General features: G+C 46.6%; 1 protein-coding gene across 1 annotated transcript in view; it reads right to left on the bottom strand.

The window, feature by feature from the left end:
- Nucleotides 1-19,136, bottom strand: part of DNAH17 (dynein axonemal heavy chain 17) — a 15,539,113-nt gene that overhangs the window by 650,076 nt on the left and 14,869,901 nt on the right. The window contains exon 79 of the mRNA XM_086931082.1: nt 13,957-14,139. Within this exon, the coding sequence (XP_086787208.1) occupies nt 13,957-14,139 (183 nt within the window). The remainder of the gene's footprint in view (nt 1-13,956; nt 14,140-19,136) is intronic.

Raw genomic sequence — 19,136 nt, 5'->3', positions numbered from 1 at the left:
TTGTATCCTCACGGTGCGAGCGTCCTGCAACCCGAGCTCGCACCGCGCTATCTACTCCCAACCCGAGCCTACTCTGAAACCGAGGTTCGCACGGCGCCCGGCCCCCGGGGCCCACGTGGAGAGCGCATTGAGGCGCTACGAGACCCTGAACCTTGTCGAACCTGGGCAGAAGGCCCAACAGACTGCGTATTGCTAAAAGAGAACTGTGGCAACCTGAACTCAAGTAACCTGGAACCGATATTGAAAGTTTGATAACTGTATTTACAAGCCTGCTTGAAATCTATATAAAGATATATATTTTTTCAAATACAGTTTGGTGTCATTGTGTGGTGGGTTGGTTGTGATGGTGTGATATTGCAAATGTTTAACCCTATGTGCCCCAAAGATTAGCCTAAGACTGCTTAAGCCACACTACCTAGAGGGTAAGCAGAGGTTGTCTGGAAGGTAACCCTCAGCCCTGACGAGGAAGAGAGAGTCCCTGCTTGTCGCTAGTGCTACACTGCGCCAACTAGTGCCTCCCCCTTCCTACAGTGATGTACCAATAATCCAGGGGCAACCATTGCCAGTTTTATTATACGCAGACGATGCGGTCCTTATGGGACGAACACCAAATGCCCTTCGCTTACTTGTCAAAGGTTTTGTCCAATATATAGAGGGCTTAGACCTGCGCGTCAATTTTAAAAAATCTTTTATTATGCCATGTGGACCCGGGAAACGAAAGCTCAACACTATACATATAGGGACAGATAAATTAGAATCTGTAACTATGTTCACGTACTTAGGTTTGGTTTTCGCTGCGAACGGCTCATGGAGTGGGCATACGGCCCACACCATGGGCAAGTTCTCGAAAGCCACCAATTCCATTTTGAGTTTTCCCCGCCCAAAGAAAATAGGTGCCACTAGAGCCATTTTAATGTTTTTTAGGTTACAGTGCTTACCAGTAAACACATACGGGGCTGAGGTCTGAGGATTGAGGAATAACCTAGTATCCAGCGAGAAGAAGGTCGATTTTGCAGGGAAATACTGGGTGCCCCAATTTCATCGTCCGAATTTATTTGCCACGAGGAACTAAACCTCCCCTATGTATGTGATTTTATTAGATCTAGACCCGTTCTTTTCTGGATTAGGATCTGGAGGAATACCTCAGCCACTTTAACACAAAACATTATAAAAGACTGTCTTAAATGTGAACATGGTATGTTGATCCCCTGGCTTGCGGGAGTCCTAAAAACACTGAGTACCGTGAACAGGGAAGATCTCTTCTCCGACCCAAGTAGGATTGAACCCAAAGATAAAATCGAGGTCAAACAAGCACTGTATGCACTTTATAACTCCGAACGAATGGAAAGGGAAACCCTTAAATCAACTGTTGCGAGTTACATGAGGGATGATTTAAGTAGGAGAACACTTGTACCATACCTCACCCTACCCATGACTAACTGGGAGAGATCCCTGTTGTTTCGGCTAAGGGCGGGTTCAGTAACAAAATTTACTGGGCTTTCCCTTGGGCTATCAGCACACAACAGATTACAATCCGTGTCCGTGTGATGGTATCAGTAAACAGAATGATTTGCACTTTCTATTCTTCTGTAAATTTTACTTAAAATATATTAATTGGTTTTTAACACCTTATTTTAGAAAACAGAGACTCCTTTCGTTAGGGGAGTCTTATTCAATGTTACTTTCCCTGGACACAGATGAACTAATTTATCACACTAGCACTTTTTTGAGACTTATAACACGTGTACGTAAAATGATGGAAAACCCCTGAAAATAGTCTTATGAGAACTGTTTCAGATTTTTTAATAATTATGAATTCTGTAAACCTGTATTTGTCATGTAATTGAATTGTTTTTAATGTGGTACTTTTATGAATTTTATGAAATTTGAATAAAGGTCTTTTGAACTTGAACTTGAACTACTCTCTCACTGTGTGTATAAATCATGATATATATACCTAAGATAAAGACGTGTATATATAGATATATATAACAAATGAAGGAAAAAGAAAGCAAAAGTGCCTTTAGTTATGATTGGTAACTCACAACCAGTGAAATACCTGGAGCGGAACACAGATTCATGGAAATAGAGTGAAAGTCCTGAATCCCTAAGCCATAGTGAATCAGAAAACATCCGCAGAGGCCAGGAGCGGAAGGACCTGAACCCCTGCACATAAGAAGCAAAGGGACTGAAGTTTCTGCCAGGGAAGTGCATAAAGAAATAGATTGCAAGTTAACACATAGAAACGTAGTCAGCGGAAATCTCCACTGCCCATAGGCAAAAGCCCTACAGATCCTGAGCCATGAGAGAAAACGTAAGCACTTTTCCACACAAAAAAGTGAGAATAGAATGCAGCCAAGACAGGGGCTGAAGCTACACCGTCACCCTACGACAGCTAATATAACCTGTGTGTAGACACAGAGTGTCTCCAAAGAGACAGGAAAGAATTACGGACGAACCGTAGACTACAAGACTAAGCCACCAGGAGAGAACCGCACCAACCCTGCGGGCCACACTAGAGGGGATGTTCCACAACAGCAGGAAGAACATTGACAAAAGGAAAGTACCCGAATAAGACTCCGCAGGATCCGTTGAAACTTCCAGTGCCAGGAAGAGCAGCTACACAATAGCCAACAAGTACCCCACATAGGGTATGGCACATTCCTATACAAGCAAGGGACACCTCTGAGCCGAGCTCTTAGACAGAGAGCTAAAAAGAAATACAGAAACAGCTGGACAGCGGCTGCAAGAAAAGACCAAAGCAGCGAAAAGCTGCACAGTCCGCCTGGGTAACAACAAAGGACACCTCTTGAGACAAGCTCATAGGCCAAAAATAACCACATAAACAGCTGATCCAGCTGCATCAAAGGAAGGAAAAACCTGGCTAAACAGCCATACAGTCTGTCTGGGTTGAAATCTCCTGAACCCAGAAACGTAAATCAGGAAAACAAGATGACAACACCATCACACAAAAATACAAATCCACCATAGGGGACTTAAAACCAGACAGTCAAGAAAATCCAGAAATGAGATGCCAGACCGCTGAGTCGGCATGCTCATCAAACAGAAGGGTCCCGTCAAAGGGCAAATCCCTGAGTCGCTCCCGAACATTCTCGGGGAAATTGCCATTGCATCGCCACGCATGGCGATGCAAGGCAACTGACCTGGCCATAGCCCAACCCACGGAGTCGGTGATGTCCATTGTCGATCGGATGGAAAACTGCGCCATTTTGCAGCCATCCCAAACAAGCTGGAACAGGTCAGCACGAGGACCCTCCGGTAAGCAGGAAAGGAGCAGTTCGACAGAGCCCCAAAGGGCAGAAGTAGCCCGAGCAAACACGCAGGTTGTGTTTAGGGATCGAAGGCGGAGCTGGTAGAAGCTAAAACATTGCGGCCACACTACTTCAACCACCTAGACTCCAAAGTGGGGGGAAACAGCGGTGGAGGAGAGGAAGGAAACGCAGTCTGGACTACCAATCCTTGAACCCTAGGATGAAGGGACAAACAGGCAGGGTCATCTGGAGCCGGCCAGTGGCGATGCGCAACCGCACGGGTCACAGGGTCACCTGATGATGGTCTGACCCAAGTCCCCAGAAGAATATCATACAATGACCTGCTAAAAGGCAGCAGAGGCTCTACATCCACTATGCCCTGGTGAAGGAGATCCAACCAAGGATCCAAAGGCAGGGAGATAGAGGGCGCCTACATTCATAAGATGTGTGCAGCCCTATTAACTGCCCTCGCAAAGTCTACGCTAGCCTCCGTGGCCATGCAAGGGGGAGACAACAATTCATCCCTTGGGGACGGTTGAAGACTAATCCGTCCACTCAACAACAAAGGCCCTGCAGGAAAATGAGCCGGCCAGTGCCCCATGAGCCCTTGCTCCATGGAGCATGGAAAAAACACTGTGGGCAGTGAACCCACTAGGGTCACATCCTCCAGCAGAAGAACAGACTGGGACGGAACCGGCGTCGCCTGACATCGGGGCAGCGTCAGATTGGAGCCAACAACCTCCAGGGAGGACTCGTCCACCCGGCGTTGGACCGGCGTTGACTGGACCTCCACCGAGACAGGAGCCTGCAGGGGGGAACGAAGTCGACTTTGAGTCGAACTCCGCGCTGCAGGCACATCCAGTGACGATGCATGGAGACCCGCAGGACTGTGCAAAGACGCATCAGGAAAGGCTAGATATCAGAGTGGGACCCCATCTGGGTCGTGTCCCAACGTCGCAGTGACCCCCAGATCGGAGTCAAGGCACTCAGTCGGCGCTGAGGGCGAACCCACGACCTGAATCCCTACCTCCACTGTGGGGCCCGATGGCGTGCCAGGGAGAGGGGGTGACCCAAAGAAGGCCTGTAGAGCCCTCGAATAGGCCTCCATCTGGGTCCGAGTCACCACTGCACCAGGAAATGGTGGGTAGGCGGGGGTCGACTCCTGAGGGCTTGCGTCCGGTGAAAATCGGGAGGGGCGGCCCTCGATGTAAAGCTTCTGCGAGGTCTACGACCTCTGTGACTTCTTCCGGTGCTTACCTGAGGCAGGCAAACACGACTCCTGGATCTGCCTCAGGCAGAGACCTCAGCGTGGAAGGAAGAACTGCGCCGTTTGGATCCTTCCACCAGAGACGGGAGACGGAGCCACAAGGACTATGACCGGGACACCCTAGCAGACAACAGTTTCATCCGATTTTCCCGCAGGGACTTCAGCTTCAGCTGCCAGCAGGTGTCGCACGGAATCGTAGTGCTCGCCCAAGCGCCCCATACAGATCTCGTGTGGCTTTATCGTCGACATCTGGTGCGGACAGGACGCAGGCAAATTGAAGCCCGCAGGCATCGACACACTGTTCCAGACATGAAAGGCGTCGTGAAGGCCTGAACAAAAACAGGCCAGAGGAACCGCTAAACTCCGATTCTTGGGATGTGGAAAAGATGAAAACTGACGTCAGCACTCCAGGGGGGTTCTTATATGGCTCCATTGATGTCACTTCAATGGACGACACCAGGATGGAGTTGGGCGACGACGTCCCCCTGTGTGCAGAGGTACTGCTGGGGAAAACGTTTTTTTGATACAGTCTGACTCCTGGGACATTCTAAGTTAAGGAATCTGCTGCTAGATGTTGCTATCAGATTATAGTAGTGCGCACAGCCCACAACCTCTCCCTAAAAGCATGAAGAGAGCCACTGGCAGTGCATAACACAAAACAATGAGCACGCCTGCAGAGTGTGATGAGGAGCCCTTAATCTCCCATAATCACAAAAATTCACGGGGCTTGGGCTGAATGGGACCCCTGCCACCTAATGGCTGTGCGGAGTTGGGGACCCCCTGCGCTCTTGGCCACTGGATTCTTTTAAGTTTGCTCCCAGTAGATATCTGCAGGGAGCCACACTCTTTGCCTTTTGTTGTTTATGCTTTTAAAATGCTTAATTGTCAATGTCAATACAGCATGTCTCACAGAGCAGCGCATGCGCTGCCAAGGCTCGACCTAAAACTATGGCTCCAGATGCTTGTGTAGTAGCTGTAAAGTAATGCTATAATGAAATTGAGACAATCAAAAAAACTGCTTCTACATTTAAGTTGCTGGCGGCATCCTCTCCTTCAGTTGGGCTTTTATCAACCGAACGCGAGCGGGGAATAGCACCTCTATTAGAAGAAAATGAGCCTGTTCATTTATCATCTCTGAGGATTAACAGCAATCTGTTCCGGCGACTACTTAGATTAGTTTCTATAAGGGCAATCTAGTCCTAAAAGGTTCATAGTGAAATGTTGCTATGCAAACTCAGCAACAGGATCTAACTCTGATCCTAAGAAAAATAAACATTCTGTATTGTCTGCTCGCGGTACAGTAAGATAAAATCACTCAGCTGCTTACAAGACTCCAACGCATAATGAGTATCCAGACAAAATATCCTTGAAGGGTTCTCCAGGGAGACTGTCTGTCACAGAAGATAGATGTGCGTGGGTGGGATAATGACCACAGCAGAGCTTGACGTGAAGTCCGGATCCACTTATTCACACGTGAACAAAGATCCCTGCTGTCCACTTGAACATGCATGCTCCTCACACCCTATTATGCATGGGTATAAAGGCACATTGGACACAGAGACCCACACATGAAGCCTTTTACATGTGCATGGCCCTTTTTACAAGCTCGTTGGTGGAGGCTTACCGAACACAGGGACACACATAAATCACAAGTCCTCTTTTATAAGCACGTGCTGCTTAGAAACTTGCTGAAGACAAGGTAGAGACATTTTAAGAATTTTGGGAGCACTGGAGCAAACCTATTTTTGGCCCCCTGTTCTGAGCAACGTTGGATTTATGATCCATTGTCAGCTAAAACGCCCATTGATCATTCATTGAAATGTAAGGAACAAGCAAGGCTATTGACTGAAAAGCTGCAGGTTGAAGGTCTGCACACAGAGAGAACAGTTGAGGAATCTGAGGAACTGTGCGTTGAATTTTCATGCGTTTCAACAGCTGATAGTCTTCGCATTATAGCTTGCTGATTGTCTGTGCTTATCCTTAGTGTAAGGTAAACTGGCTTTTGCTATTCTACACGCTCTACATCGAGGAATAGCTTCTAAATGAAGATCAACTGTGTTTTGTTTATTTATTAAAGAAGTCAACAGCATCTACTCGTTAGGATGGGCATTTTTTTCTAAATTAAAAGTGCCAACAGGGATTGGCACGATGACAGATGTCGTGGTTGTGGTAGTTTTTTACTATGACTGGCAAAATAAAAGAAGCACGCAAAGTATTGATTTCAGTGATTTGCACACTTTAAAGCTTCAGTGCAGATTATTAGTTTGGCATTTTCAGTGATCTGCACACTTATAACGTCAGTGCAAGTTTTTGGTACAGACAGTTCATTTGTTTTCAGTTTCTTAAAGCCAGCTCAGACTGTGGGAGAGATCCACAGCAGAGACATAAAGTGGTCGCCGCACTGAAATATAAAGCACGTCGCCCGTGCAGAGAAATGTAATGTGAAGCGGGCACCATGCAAATGAATTTTAAAAAAATTAGCCTCGGCGTCGGCTAAACATCGGGTGATTTTGGGCAAATCATTTAATCTCCCCATGCCTACCAAATAATTAACGCGTCCTTCTGTCCCAGCTATCTAAAACTTCAAAAGAAAAACACAATGCCTGACCTGCAATAGCCAGATGGGAGGAGGGGGCCATCTCTCACTGTTCTGTGTGATGGCCGACCAAAACTCTCTCTGAGTGAAATCACTGGTAAGAGAGCTAAACGTACAAAGAAGGGGCTTTTACAAAAATGCACCATTAAGAAGCTAGCTTTTCTGAATGCCACAGGTAGTGACCAATGGCAAACAGCGGGTTTGCCAAACCCCACTGAAGAGAGATAACAGGTAGATCAAGCTCAACCTAAAAATGGAATGTAAACTGCAAAGGAGGATACGACTTGAACCAGAAGACCCCGAGGAGCTAGGAACACAAGGAACCATCAAAGGTAAGTACCCAGGAATCCCATGGAGGCTGTGTGCAGAGTGGAAACCCAGCTGCGTGTCAAATAGAAGTTAGCGGGGAAGTCGCAGTTTGGAAGGAAAAGGACCCTTCCCAGAGGACGCCGAAGAATTTCCTTGGAGCACGGAAGGTTGGTGAGCCACCCCATCTGTGGATGCCCCAGGAACCAGGTTACCTACACCAGGGAAGCAGGGTGCATAGGGGCAAAGTGACTTTGGAACCTGCCATAGACAGCAATGGATGACTTCAAAGAAGATGCCTATAGAGAAGACTAAGGAGGTGTTCGGGGGAATCCAAAAGTGGATTCTGGAAGTGAAGAACCTGCAAGCATAGGGGACAGAGTCTATACCACTTGGAAGTGACCATTAGGAATGGAAACACAATGCCCATTGATGTCTGGAGTTTCTGCAGAGTTGATGGTGACCTTGTTACTGCACCTGTGAGGACAAGGCAACGCTGAGAAAGACCAGGAGCCGTGCACGAGCTGTCGCATGTTGGATGTCGGTGACTAGGTGGTTGGTGTCTGGCGAGAGCACCAACAAGCCTTAGTAGCCGAAACTGGTGTGGAAGACAAAAAAGGAGAAACGTTGGGACCAGCAAGGTCCAAGGGACTCACCAACAGCAGGAGAGTCAGCACAGGCCCGAGCAATCAGGGGAGCCCAGTGAAGCAAAAGAAGACCCACAGCCCAAAGACACAGGAGTCACAATGGGACCTCAAGCAGCTCACCAATGAAGAAGGCTCACGGTGCAGAGGATGTGGTGAGGACACTGAACTTGGAGGGAAGGAAGGCTGGAGCTTCTTGTAGCCCAAAGATTTCTGGATTGCATAGCCATCAAGCCTTGGCAACAGCAACTCGATGCAGTGCACAGGGGATTGGTCCCAGCGCTTCTGACCAGGGATACTGGCCTCAAAATTGCAGAGAGGACAGGCCAGGCCTTGAGGGAGTTGCAAAACCACCAACCTTCCTCCCGAAGTCGATAAATGCCTGCCAATGGCACAAGATTTGTAAATATTTACAGAATGGTCTATTGACCCTCTGTCTGCCTCCCTTTCTGACATCTTCATTTTTATCCTACCTTTTGCCCAGCAGGGCTCTGTTATGGGCACTCTAAAAGGTTACCTTTTGACCCTTTCTGCCTTTCTACTGTTGCCAGACCAACCGTCACTATTCAAGTTCCCTACTGTAAATACATTTCTGGAGAGGCTTGTAGGAAAGTGCCCCTTTTTGCATGGTAACCCCCCCTCCCCCACACTTTTTTGCGGTACCCCCCAATTGGCAAATCTCTGGCCAAAAGTAAGCCCCTTGTAAAAGGTACCCTAGGTACCAAGGCACAGTGTTCAGTGAAAGCCTCTAAGGGATGCAGCACCTGTTGAGCCACCCTTAGGGGCCCTGTACCTTAACACCCACACACTCCCATTGCAAGCTGTGTTCTTTGGTGCAGAGAAAAGTGAAGAGTCGACCTGGCACACATCCTTCTGTGCCAAGCCTACAATCCACTGTCTGTGGCCTAGGTATGTCACCCCTCTAGGAGAGTGCACTAGACCAAAGGTGAGGATACAATTGCATGAGCACTGTACCCCTACAGTTTCTAAGTCCATTCTTAGACATTGTAAGTGCAATGAAGCCATAAAGAGTATATGGTTGTAGAGTTGATCATTACGAATTCCACAATTCCATATTGACTTCACTGAAACCTGGGAAGTTTGTTAGCAAACTTCTCAGAACATTAAACCCACACTGATGCCAGTGTGGGATGTAACGCTAGTTGCACACAAAGGGCATCTTAGAGATGCCCCCTGAAAAAAGACCAGCCCTGGTGTGGTTCATGAATGGCTGCCCACCATTTGCCACCACCAGACAGGTTTCTGGACCCCTGGTTAGAGAGTCTCTGATCTCTGGGTCCAGAAACAAAGCCCATCCTGGGCAGAGGTGTCATGCCTCCACCCCCAGGGATGGGTTAGGTCAGCGAAGGGAAAGCTTCAAATGCCTACTGCATTTTGCTGCCCCCAGCAACTGGCTCCCATTGGTTCTGGACCCCACTTTGGGTGGAAGAATCGGCAGGAAAACCAACCTAGGTGACCACCTTTGCCAACCCCACCTCTCAGGTGGGGGAGGAGAGGTGAATCACACATCTCTGTCCCCTACACCTTAAAGATGAGGAGAACTAGCCAATTAGGCAAAACCTCATTCCCCCCCTCCCACTAGACGATGGCATAATAGGGGCTGTACTCACCCCCAAAGAAGGGACCTATTGATCCCAACCTGCACACCCTGTCATGCCCCTAAATTTAGTATTTAGAGGCGCCCCTGAACCTTGCCTCCTCACACTGAAGTAGAAGAAAGAAGAAGAAAGAAGCAAGTTGAATGGTGGAACCTTTCTTTAACGGAGCACCTGACCACAATAACCAAATTTGATAATTTCCCTCTAAATGTCACTAAGGGAGTAGTGTGCACACTGACAGCCACCCACCATCACAATGGCAGTTCTATATAGAACTTATTACAAAGCGTAATTTTAAGCAAAGGTGCAGCCGGCTGTGTCCTCTAACATTTGGAGTGAATAAAGAGAAAACCTGTTTTTGAGAAAAAAATTCTTTCTTGTCTGTTTCATATGAAAAAAACATGTTTAGAATACTTTAGTTTACACATGTTTTCGTTGTGGTGCACCTTTGCTTAAAATTTACGAGAAGAAAGAAGAAGGACTGAAGAGCCGTGCTGAAAGAGGAAGGAGGGGATGACTACTGCTTTGGCCCCAGCCCTACTGTTCTGTGCCGACATAAACCTGCACCCAGGTAGCACCCCAGCGTGTCCAGCAGCCATCTGGAAGCCAGAGGACCTGTCCTGCCCTTCCTAAATAGACATTCTCCTGTGAGCACCGGATTTCCTCACCCAGAGACTCCAACACAGACCCAAAATCTGGACGAATCCGCAGTTCTGTACCACTTTGCACCCAACGCCCACAGCCCAAGCTCAAATGGTCCAACACCACGAGTAGGTCTCCCCAGCGATCCTAACCTGGGATATGGCGATCCCCAACCTACCTCAACTTTCTAACTGACGCCTGCAGCCTTTACCCGAGAGATCCAACAACCGCGACCGGAGCTGGTAAGAACACATGACTCCCAAAGGCATTCCTGCATGTGACGCCCCACAGCCTTGGGTGGCCCAACCAATGGTGTCCAGGTATCCCTCCAACTTACCACGCTTGCCTGTGGCTCCCTGAGGAATCCTCCTTGACCGAACCTAAAGCACTTCTTTCAAACCGGAGATCTCCATTGAAACCAACATGGCTCCGGACGTCTTCTTAGCACCCTGCATCTGGCCACATCCGTGCCGCTGGTGGTGCAGCTCTTGTGCTGATTGTTGGCCCCTACAGTGCTGATCCTAACGCCAGGAGCTTTGCTTTCACAACCGAGTGGCCTGCTTGTGAGCAGCCCCTGACTGAAGGCCTCCTATCCCCATTGGCTAACAATGGACCCCTGCACTCTGCACCCAGCCGCCCTAGTGCCGCTTGGGGTGCAACTTGAGAGCACTTGAGAGAACTTGGTTTTAACCCCCCTACAACTATTCTCGCAGGTCATTACTTACCTGCAAACCAATAACATTATTTTCTTCCATAGGAACCAAGGATGGGATTTTTCTCCAAAAATGTTCTGGTGAATTGACTTTTGTATGGAAACCAAAGTATTATTGCTTTGAACCTATAACTGTCTTACTTATTGGTATTTTGAAAGGACCACGGTGTGATATCTAGGCATATCACCCCAAGTGGTCAAAGTAACTGAAAAGTAATCTAAAAGTAATCAAAAGTCATTTCAATGCATTCTGAACTGTTTAAAGGCAAATACAAACTTGTAATGATTCCAATTCCAACTACAATTGCATTTTCTTGTAAAGTTTTGCATTTGAAAGCATATTCTACTTACCTGTGCCAAGTCCTGCTTGTTTCTCGAAATAAACCATAAGTATGCCTTTTTGATACTTACCTAATTGGTATGGATTTAGTCTGAGTTTGTGCCAACAGTTCTTGATTCAGTGAATACAATAAATGCTTATCACACCCTCCTGATAAGCCTGACTGCCCAACCACACTACCACAGAAGAGAGTAAGGTATTATCTATTTTAGCCTCTGCTATACCTCTGGGGATTCTCTGGACTCTGTGCACACTACACCTCACTTTGGTATAGTATATACACAACCAACTTCCTACAAGATGTATCCAAGCCACTGGCTTCACCCAGTTCCTCATACCAGTCCAACTTTTCATTATAAAGCACAACTTCTAAGGTGTCCTGTGTCCCCTCCCAATCTTCCTCCAATCCTAGTCCCTCAAAATAAGGCTGAGGATGCGACAGAGTCCTCGGTGGATGCCCAGCCGGCTCAGTGTCATCAGGGATGAGAATGGCGCTTATGTAACCAGTGGGTGCCGGCGTCGTCGGGAATCTCGGCGTCGGACGTGATGCCAGGGAAGGTCGAGGAGGTACGGCCAGCAATGATTGGGATCCAGGAACGGATCCATGAGGAGTCACGGGCGCCAGGGCGAGAGCCAACGGCATGGAACCCAATGAAACTCCTTCTGCTGAGCTTGTTGGAACCGAAGGCGTACCAACAAGTTCAGGCCACCCAAATATGGTGTACATGGCGTCATAAAACTCCTTCAACTGGGTGGATGTCATTCCTGGAAAATGTGTGGGGGGGGGTGGGGGCTCGGAGTCAACCCAGGCACATGCTCCTCAGAACAAGGCTTTGAAGAAGTCTCCTCCGTCATGTCAGGTGACCGGGGTGAAGACCAAGTATGCTTCGATTTGTATTTTTTGTGGTGCTTCTTACCCAACACCTTCGAGGACTTTAATTGGGATGATGAAGACTTGGAGTCTCTAGGGTAGTGCTCTGAACTTCCTCTCGACCTAGACCAGGACCAGGTGTGGAAACAAGACCTCTGAGGAGACCTCCGAAACACCTGATGCCGGGATGTAAGCAGCTTTATGGATCGCTCCCTCAAACCTTTGGGAATCATGGCCTGGCAGTCGGAGCATGATTTCGGGTCGTGGTCGCGCTCCAGGCTCCAAAGACACACAAGATGGGGATCCGTGACCCACATGGCGCGGTTACGGGTGCTGCACAGTTTGAATCTTGACATGATTGATACCTACACACCAATGAAAACATTTCAACCAAAAGTGAAAAAAAGTCTGTCAAAAAATGACAAGCTGTAGTTCTCTTCAACGGATCTGCGCTGGCAGGCGTGAAAAGAAAAGAATGGATGTTAGCACGCCAAGTTGGTGCCCATATTGAAGACGTGGACGTCAGGATGACAGAGACAATGCTGTCAATGTCATGCGGAGTCAACCGACACCACCAACTGATGCGCAGAGGTACTGCTCAAGAAAAATCTTCCAGATCCAGTCTGACGCCTGGGAAGTTCAAAGGTAAGGAATCTGCGGCTAGATATCTCTATCAGAAATCCATTATCATTTATAACTCCTTACCAGTGCGTCATATTATGTATAATCCATATTTGATGTTTTATACAAAATCAGCTGGTTATTATTTTGATCTTTTAAGTTTTACTGTTTTTAAGACAGGTATGGTTACTACTCATATCTTTTACGACTTGTAACCCGATTATTGTACTTACACTTTGTTCAGTGTTATGTTTGTTTATTTTATTGTTCTTGAAAATTTAAATAAACATTTTGCATACATCTATGAGTTCAAGACCCTAAATTCTGAAATGACATAAATCTGCTCAAAACCCAACCTCCTATGATCCAGGAAACTCTTGTAAACATATTTAGTCAAGCCTTTGACAAAGTGCAGTCAGCATTTTTGTCTGGCAACCAAAGGCCCTCAAAGTAAGACCAATGAAGAACGTTCATCCATAGACATTAACATATTGTCACACAAGAACACTTCTCCCAACAGGTACTGTTACTTTTAAATGTAACTTAAAGCTTCAAATGCTGCTTGTACCTGACTTGTACAACAGGGTATTGTGTTGTGTCAAGAAATAAATAGGTGCAGCAAGAGAAGAATGCCTGACGGAAGAACCAATCTCACATACGGACTGCATTTGCCCCCCTCATGTTACTATCTATGATCTCTGCATGCCTCCAGGCTTTTTATATCTGTAGGGCATCATGGTATTGGCGGGCACCAGGTCTAGAAGCATATTGACCTACAACACAAAATCGACTTGTGCTTATTTGATAATCATTATTTGTTTCAGTAAGCTATGACTCTCAAGAGACTGAACAGTGACGTGTCATTGCTTTACAAAATTCTGTAAGTATATTGATCATAGTAGTCTCAGAATCCTCTGCTTTTCACCTACCTTTCACCTACCCGTACCAATAACTAATTTTTGCTCAATGTCCAGATTCAGCTCAATGCGTGTACTTAAGCATTTAGATACTTTAGTTATTTCTCACAAGAGGATTTTGCTTCACAAAGTCTTTCCCAAAAACTCACCTTCAATCCCAAGTCCAACTCTTTCAGAGACCGCCTGATTTCTTTCGTTAACATATTCATTCTTTCACATTCTTGAACGGCCACCAGAACATATGGTGTCTTTTCAACTGCTCTAGCCATAATTTCTAACATGTTGAATTGTTCTGGAAGCTTCTCTATGATTTCATCCAGTACACTTTTAACCTAAAAAAGACAAAAACATTGTTTTGGGTGGCAGTTACACAGTCTTAAGAAAACAAACCACAGCACTGCATGATCTAACAGATGAAAGCAGCTGAACGACAGTAACAGCCCTGATTTACAAGCGGGCATAAAAGTTACAGCCTCTAAAAACAGAGCTGTCCCGTCTCCAACCTCTCATATTCTACGCTTCATTTAGGGCTTGGGGGAATTGACACTTTTCTGATGATGCAGTTACGCTAGTTACACCCTCAGGAAAACCGACCCAAAGAAAGGTGTTAGAGGGACCATGTGACACTATTCTAACAAGCGCTTTCCATGTTTGGGTCCACCATATAAAAACCACGGTGGCTCGGACCTAAAAAAAAGTCACAAAGATCCCTTGCATGCTGTTTTGGGGGTCTGGTTGTGGAAAATAAAAGTGTGACAAAACACCATGGTATTTTCTGGCTTATATCACAGAAGTGAAAGCCCCATCCTACTACCATGGAGGGAACAGCTGCTTTGGGGAATGAACTACCCGTGGACGGCTGTGGCTGTGTTAGGGGAGGCAGTGCTCCCACCTCCTCCAGGTTTCTACCTGCCACCTGAGGGCTAAATGAGATCCAAAGGCTTAAACATAATTAGAAGCATTCATACTCTTTAGTTTTATTTATTGAGTTTTAGAAAAAGTGCTGGAGATTGAGCATTACAGATGAAGAATTAAGAATAAGACTAGGAACAAAAGAACAAGTTGCTTCCCTTTGGTAACGCATTATTTGGTGAAGCCGATCTAGCTGCAGATTCCTTACCTTTGAATTTCCCAGGTGTCAGGCTGGATCCGGAAACTTTTACTCGAGCAATTCCCCTTGCGCGCCATCGGATGGCTCCATTCGGCTCCGCGTGACATCGTCGGTGTTGTTAGCGTTGTTTATGACATCGGAGTCACCTATATAACACTCAAGCGCGCAGACATTAGTACTTTTCATTTTTTCCAAGTCAGAATCGCAGAACCACACAGTAAATGATGTAGTTGTGTGCAAAACTAGGGCCCTGAAAAGTGGAGTAACCTTAGCCCTAATAAAACCAGTCCACAATGTGGGGAGGGTTGGTGGGCCTGTAAGGAATCTGCAACTAGATAGTCTCTCTACTAGATAATGCGTTACCGAAGGTTAGCAACTTGTTCATCTGATAGATACTTCTAGCTGCAGATTCCTTATCTCTGAATTAGATACCCAAGCCATACTCTCCCGGCGGTGGGTTGCGGACCAAAATCTCACACTAGGAAGTCCTGCAGGACCGAACGGGCAAAATGCATGTCCCTGCAGACTTGACTGTCCAGGCAGTAATGTTTGGCAAACATGTGCAAAGATGCCCATGTTGCTGTCTGACAGATGTCCAGAACTGGGACACTCTGGGCCAAGGCCGTAGACGCAGCCTTTGCCCTAGTGAAATGGGCCCTTAATCCCTCAGGAGGCTGCTTTTAACAAGGGCAGAGCAGATCTTAATACAGAGAACGACCCAGTGAGAGATGGTCCTTTTCTGTACTGCCCGACCCTTCTTAGCTCCCACATACCCCACAAAGAGTTGGTTGTCCACCCAGAACTATTTTGTGCAGTCAAGTTAAAATGACAATGCTATTTTCGGGTCCAGACAGCAGAGACGCTCCTCTTCCTTAGAGGGATGCGGGAGAGCAAACAAGGTGGAAAGCCTTAAAAATTGAAGCACATCCAACTACTCTTCTCTCTGCTCTTCTTGCATCATCAAGCAGTTCATGAAGGGTCAAATCAGAACTTTGCCCCTTATTAGGGCTCCTCCACCAGAATAGCACCTTAATTGGTCCTGTCTCAATTAATGAAACCACCGTTTGAGCTAATCCACAAAATGGAGCTCAAGATTCTCACGTGGAAAGTGGCTTTGTTTCTCGCGCTTACTTCTGCTAGAAGAGTAAGCAAAATTCAAGCCCTCACCACTAAAGAGCCTTACTTGCGCTTCACAGAGGACCATGTGATGTTACAAGCAAACCCTAAATTCATACCAAAGGTACCATCTCAGTTTCACCGTAATGAGCCAGTTATACTGCGCACTTTTTTCCTGCATCCTTCTTCACCGGCGGATAAATCTCTCCAATCTTTAGATGTCAAACGATGGCTTAAGTGTTACTTGCAAAGGACAAAGCAGCTGCGCTGAACGGATCAACATCTAGTGTCTTATGAGCTTGTAAATCTGGGTTCTGCGGTCACAAAAAGAACAACTGCACGATGGATCGATGCTACTATTCAATTCTGTCATATTAAGATGGGTAAACAGCTTACAGCCAAGACCAGGGTGCATTTGACAAGAGCAGTGTCCTCTTTTGCTGCTCTTTTCGCTGGTGTTCCACTGGACAAGATTTGCTGTGCCGCTACTTGGAAGAATGCTCATACTTTCACGCTGCGCAATTGCCTGGACATGGCAACTTATAGCGAAGCAGCAGTGGGACAGGCAGTCCTACGGCATCAATTCCAATAAGTTAAGCCTCTACTATTAGAGGTGTTTTTTACTTTTTACATTGTGTAATATACTTATATCTATATTTATATATATATATATATGGTTGATGTTAGAAATGGGATCTCTGGTTGGCTAAAGATTGCACCAAAGCCAGGCAGAGACCACCATTCTAGTCAGGGCAAGGGAGTTACACGCCAAAGATAACCCCAGCTCACCCCTTGGTAGCTTGGCACGAGCAGTCAGGCTTATCCCGGAGGCAATGTGTAAAGAGTTTGCGCAACATGCACATTCAGCAGCAACACACTAGGCACACCACAAAAGGAACTCTACACAAAGTTACATATAAAAATAGCCTTTGTATTATCATAAACACATTAAAATAGTAAGCACACAATATACACTGTGCCACCTTGCACTAGGCAATATATACAGGGGACTATATACACCTGACAGGGCCAATTGGGCCACTGTAAGAACCATAACAAGCACAAGTAGTAGCACTAATAATAAATATAGAACACAACCAGTAACTATTGGCAAAATACTGTGCTCGGCATCATCTCCTGCAATATAAATCATATTATGCAGCAGCATCACATTAGGCGTGAAATACATTCTGTGCCACATTATGCAATAACCCCCCAGCCTCCACGCATTAGGCCATAACCTCCCAAGCATGAACACACTATGCAATAACCTCATAAGTCTAAATGAATTAGACAATAACCTCACACATAAACACATTATGCAGTAACCTCATAAGTCTAAACGAATAAGAGAATAACCTCACACAAACACATTATGCATAAATCACGTTACATAAATTACAGGACATGAATCACATTTCCTGCGCACCACATAAATCACATTAGGGACTGGCGCCCTATTAACCTCACAGTCCCCCTGGCCAACTGGCCTCCTCAGAGGGCTCAAATGCCCTATGTCCCAAATGTCAGGGCAGCTGCCAATGCAGCAGAGTCTCAAAGTGCGCAATTGTGCAGACCTAAATGATGCAGCTGTCACTAAGGGTCAGATGTAGGTAGCCAAATGCAAGTCGGTAACGGCCGAAAATAACGAATTTCGGCCGTTACCGACCGGAATTGGCTTCTTGAGAGGTAGGAGTCAAAAATAGTCCGATTCGGTAAATACGAGTCAGTATTTTACCGACTCTGAATTTACCGAATTCTTATTTTCCGAATTCTTAATTACCGAATTCTTATTTTCCGAATTCTTATTTACCGAATCGGTAAATAAGAAATGGTAAAAAATTACCATTTAAGAGTCGGTGTTTACCATGGAGTTGAAAGCAGGTGGTAACCAGGTGCAGGTTATAAAAAAGGCCCCAAAATGCAACAATGTGACAAGAATGGCGGCATTCTACGTCATTGCAAGGCGGCTACGGCTACAGGCAGCAGGAGAGAGGGTCTGGAGAAGGGTGGAGCAAGTCTACAGGCAGAGGATTACGCTTTTCCAACTCACTGAGCCCGAGGTATTGCAAAGGTACAGGCTTGACCCCCAAACCATCCTGGACTTGATCAGGGACCTGCACCCACTCCTGGAGCACCCAACACCAAGGGCGCATGCCATCCCACCCCATGTGCAGGTGCTGTATAGCCTACACCTGCTTGCATCTGAGTGTGATTGCTGCGGTAGGTGGGGTGTCCCAGAGCTGCCTGTCCCGTTTCTTCAGGAAGTTCCTGGAGGCCATGATGCAGAGAATGCAACATTACATTAACTTCCCTGACACACATGCAGAACTTGTGAAGCCCAAAACTGAGTTCTATCAACTGGCACACTTGCCTCACGTCATAAGCTGTGTAGATGGCACCCACATCCCAATCTGTCCACCTGCAGTCACAGAATACATATACAGGAACCGGAAGTCAACACACTCAATCAATGTGCAGGCGATATGCAACGCTGGCAACATCATAACAGACATTGTTGCCAAATTCCCTGGGAGCACCCACGACTCCTACATATTTCAGAACAGTGGGATCTACACACGCCTTGCTGCTGGAGATTTTGGGGAAGGGTACCTGCTAGGTAAATAACTGTGACACTACCTGATAGTTACAGCAGATGAATATATTTGGAGTATGTAAGTAATGGCACTCTCTTTTTCACCTAGGCAATAGCGCTTATGCTGTGCGGTCCTTTGTGCTCACCCCCTACCTTAATCCATCTACCAGGAGTGAGAGGCATTACAATGTGGCACACAGAGCAACACGCAGCGTTGTTGAATGCACATTTGGACTACTAAAAAGCAGGTTCCGCAGCCTCCACAAGAGCGGAGGTGCACAGCAGTACACTCCTATCATCTGCTGTAAGATCATTGCGACCTGTGCCATGCTGCACAACCTTGCCACCAAGAAATGCACAGAAGTTGAAATGACATATCATGAGGACATTGATGATGGAACTAAACAGCCAGAGCCCTATGCAGCAGGAGCAGCGCCAGCCACAGATGGGAGACTGAGACGGGCAGAGATCACACGCAGCTATTTCTAAGTAAGTAAGGAGACACA

This window comes from Lissotriton vulgaris, chromosome 7 (assembly GCF_964263255.1).
Source record: "Lissotriton vulgaris chromosome 7, aLisVul1.2, whole genome shotgun sequence".
NCBI lineage: Eukaryota > Metazoa > Chordata > Amphibia > Caudata > Salamandridae > Lissotriton > Lissotriton vulgaris.
The sequence above is the reverse complement of the archived record's forward strand: the minus strand, read 5'-3'. Positions and strand labels throughout refer to the sequence as shown.